Source organism: Mustela erminea, chromosome 10 (assembly GCF_009829155.1).
Source record: "Mustela erminea isolate mMusErm1 chromosome 10, mMusErm1.Pri, whole genome shotgun sequence".
Taxonomy (NCBI): Eukaryota; Metazoa; Chordata; class Mammalia; order Carnivora; family Mustelidae; genus Mustela; species Mustela erminea.
The window spans coordinates 105739882-105741989 of record NC_045623.1 but is presented as its reverse complement, the minus strand read 5'-3'; the positions used below and the strand labels follow the sequence as shown (position 1 = coordinate 105741989).

The 2108-nt window shown below is 72.7% G+C and overlaps 1 protein-coding gene across 3 annotated transcripts; it reads right to left on the bottom strand.

Annotated features, from left to right (window-relative positions):
- HES2 (hes family bHLH transcription factor 2) lies at window positions 1–1748 on the bottom strand. Of its 3 annotated transcripts, none has more exons than XM_032303677.1 (4): window positions 1121–1748; window positions 940–1035; window positions 642–741; window positions 1–556 (listed from the first exon to the last, which is right to left on the bottom strand). In XM_032303677.1, exons 1-4 carry the CDS (start codon window positions 1163–1165, stop codon window positions 294–296), a joined length of 504 nt encoding a protein of 167 aa, XP_032159568.1. In that variant the 5' UTR covers window positions 1166–1748; the 3' UTR covers window positions 1–293. The 3 variants fall into 3 exon arrangements, with proteins under 3 accessions (XP_032159568.1, XP_032159569.1, XP_032159567.1); XM_032303678.1 differs by having other exon boundaries at window positions 642–678; XM_032303676.1 differs by having other exon boundaries at window positions 642–1035.
- Between the last annotated feature and the right edge of the window lie 360 nt (window positions 1749–2108).

Genomic DNA, 2108 nt, shown 5'->3' with positions numbered 1-2108 from the left:
CCTAGTTGTACAGCCACTTCCAGCAGCTGAGGGGGCAGGGGGGCTCTCCCTCCCCACCTGTCCCCTTCTCCAGCCCAGGCACACAGTTTGCGCTGCCCTCCTTATTTCCTCCAGCTGAGCCTGCATGGCCTTCAGACGTCCGCACAGATCACAAACAGCCGGGGTCCAGCCTGGTGGTGGGTGCTGAGCTGGTGGCCCGCGCCGGAAACAGCAGCGGGCACCGCGAGTTTCCTGGGTCTGCTCTGCGCTCCCGGTCTCTTGCAGTCAGCAGGGTCCGTGGACGGGCTGGCGGGCTACCAGGGCCTCCAGAGGCCGAGGCCGGGGCCGCGGGGAGGCGCGGGCGGCGCGGGCGCAGGTGCGGGCGGCGGGGAAGGCGCGGGCGGGCCGCAGGAGACCCCAGCGCGCCCGCCGTCGGGGGTGGTGCCGGCCGCCCTCCGCCGCAGGTGCTCCAGGAGGCGGGCGCTCACGGCGGGCTCCAGCACGCGCCAGGCAGGCAGCAGGCGGGCCAGACGAGCCAGGCAGGCGCGGTAGCCCTCGCCGTAGCTGTCCGGGGTCGCTGCGGACCGAGAGAGGCGTGAGGCGCGCTTTGGGGTGCGGGACGGCAGGCGTGGGGCAGGGCTGGGGCGGGACGAGTCACTCACTGGGCGCCGCGGCCGTGCAGGAGGACGCCGGCAGCTCCTGCAGGAAGCGCACGGTCATTTCCAGGATGTCCGCCTTCTCCAGCTTCGAGTAGCGGGAGCTCTGCGCCCGGCCACGAGGGAGAGCAGAGACACGGACAAACGAGACAGATCTCCAGCGCCAGCCCCGCTCCGGCTCGGCCCCCTGCGCCACTCGGAGCCTGCTCGCCGACTCCTTGGGCGAGGGCCCCTCAAGCCACCCGTCCTCCTCGCGCTGCGCCCCGGAGCTCCCACCCCGGCCCCCGAGCGCCCCGGCACCCACCTCCCTGCCCAGCAGGGGCAGGATGAGCCCCTTGAGCTGCCTGAGGCTTGCGTTGATGCGCGCGCGGCGGCGCTTCTCCAGCAGCGGCTTCAGGCTCTGCGGACCGGCCCGAGGCCGAGGTTACGCGGGTCGTAGGCCCGGTCCCCGCCCGGCCTCTCAGCCCTCACTCCCCAGCTCCTACCTTGCGCAGCTCCGCCGGGTCCCCGGCTCTCCGTGGCAGCCCCATGCTCGGATGGGAACAGGCGCGGCTGCGGGGCCCGCGTGCGGGAGACCCGTACCCGCGCGGATACCGAGCGCAGACCAGGGCCGGAGGGGATGTTCCGTGCTTTGCAGGAGCGGGCGCGGGAGGGGTGCGCACCACGCCAGCCGCCGGGCTTTAAGGAGGCGGTGTCGCCCGCCCCGCCCCGCCCCATCCCTCCTCACCGAGTCTGGCAGCCTGCCGGTCCCACCTCCCGCCTTTGTTCTCTGGCGGGGTAGGGGCGGGAGGGGGACAGCGGAGCCCCGGAGGTGCCGCCCCTGGCCTTCGCATCCCATCTGCAGCGGGGTCGCGGGCCGAGGGCGCACCCCAGCACCTGCACGGGTGTGTGTTGGCGCCATCGAAGCCTTGGCTGCCCAGAGCTCGCTCAGCCTGAGGTGCCGCCCGTCGAGCACACCTCCTCCTCTGAGCCCTGCCCTACGCCCGGGCGGGGGACGAAGCGGCGGCCGAGCCGCCGAGGCCCGGGCCTCCGTGAGCTCCCCACCTAGGTTTCTAGCCAAAGGAAGGGACTCCCCCCGCGAGCTGCTCTGCGGACTGAGGGGCCGAGCTGGAAGAGGACACGAGGCCCGGAGGGAAGAGTCGACTCGCTCGGACCTAGCCACTGGGAACTGGCTGGTCGCCGAACTGCCTGCCCTGGCTCTAGGCACTCGGGGGAACCTTCCAGCGGCTCAGCAAGTTAGGAATCGTGTCCCGTGCTCAGTTTTGGATGGGTAAACTGAGGCCCAGAGAAGAGGCAATCCAGGAGCCCTGGGCTCATTTTCATTAACGCGGGCTCCAGCCGCGGGTTCCTACCGCCGGACGGTCGGAGCGCACGTGACGAGCGGGGCGGGGCGCTCCCGGCGCCCGTTCCTCGCTGCCCGCCTCCACCCCAGCGGTCCGCCGGGCCCGCCTCCGCGCCGCGTGGCCGTTGCTG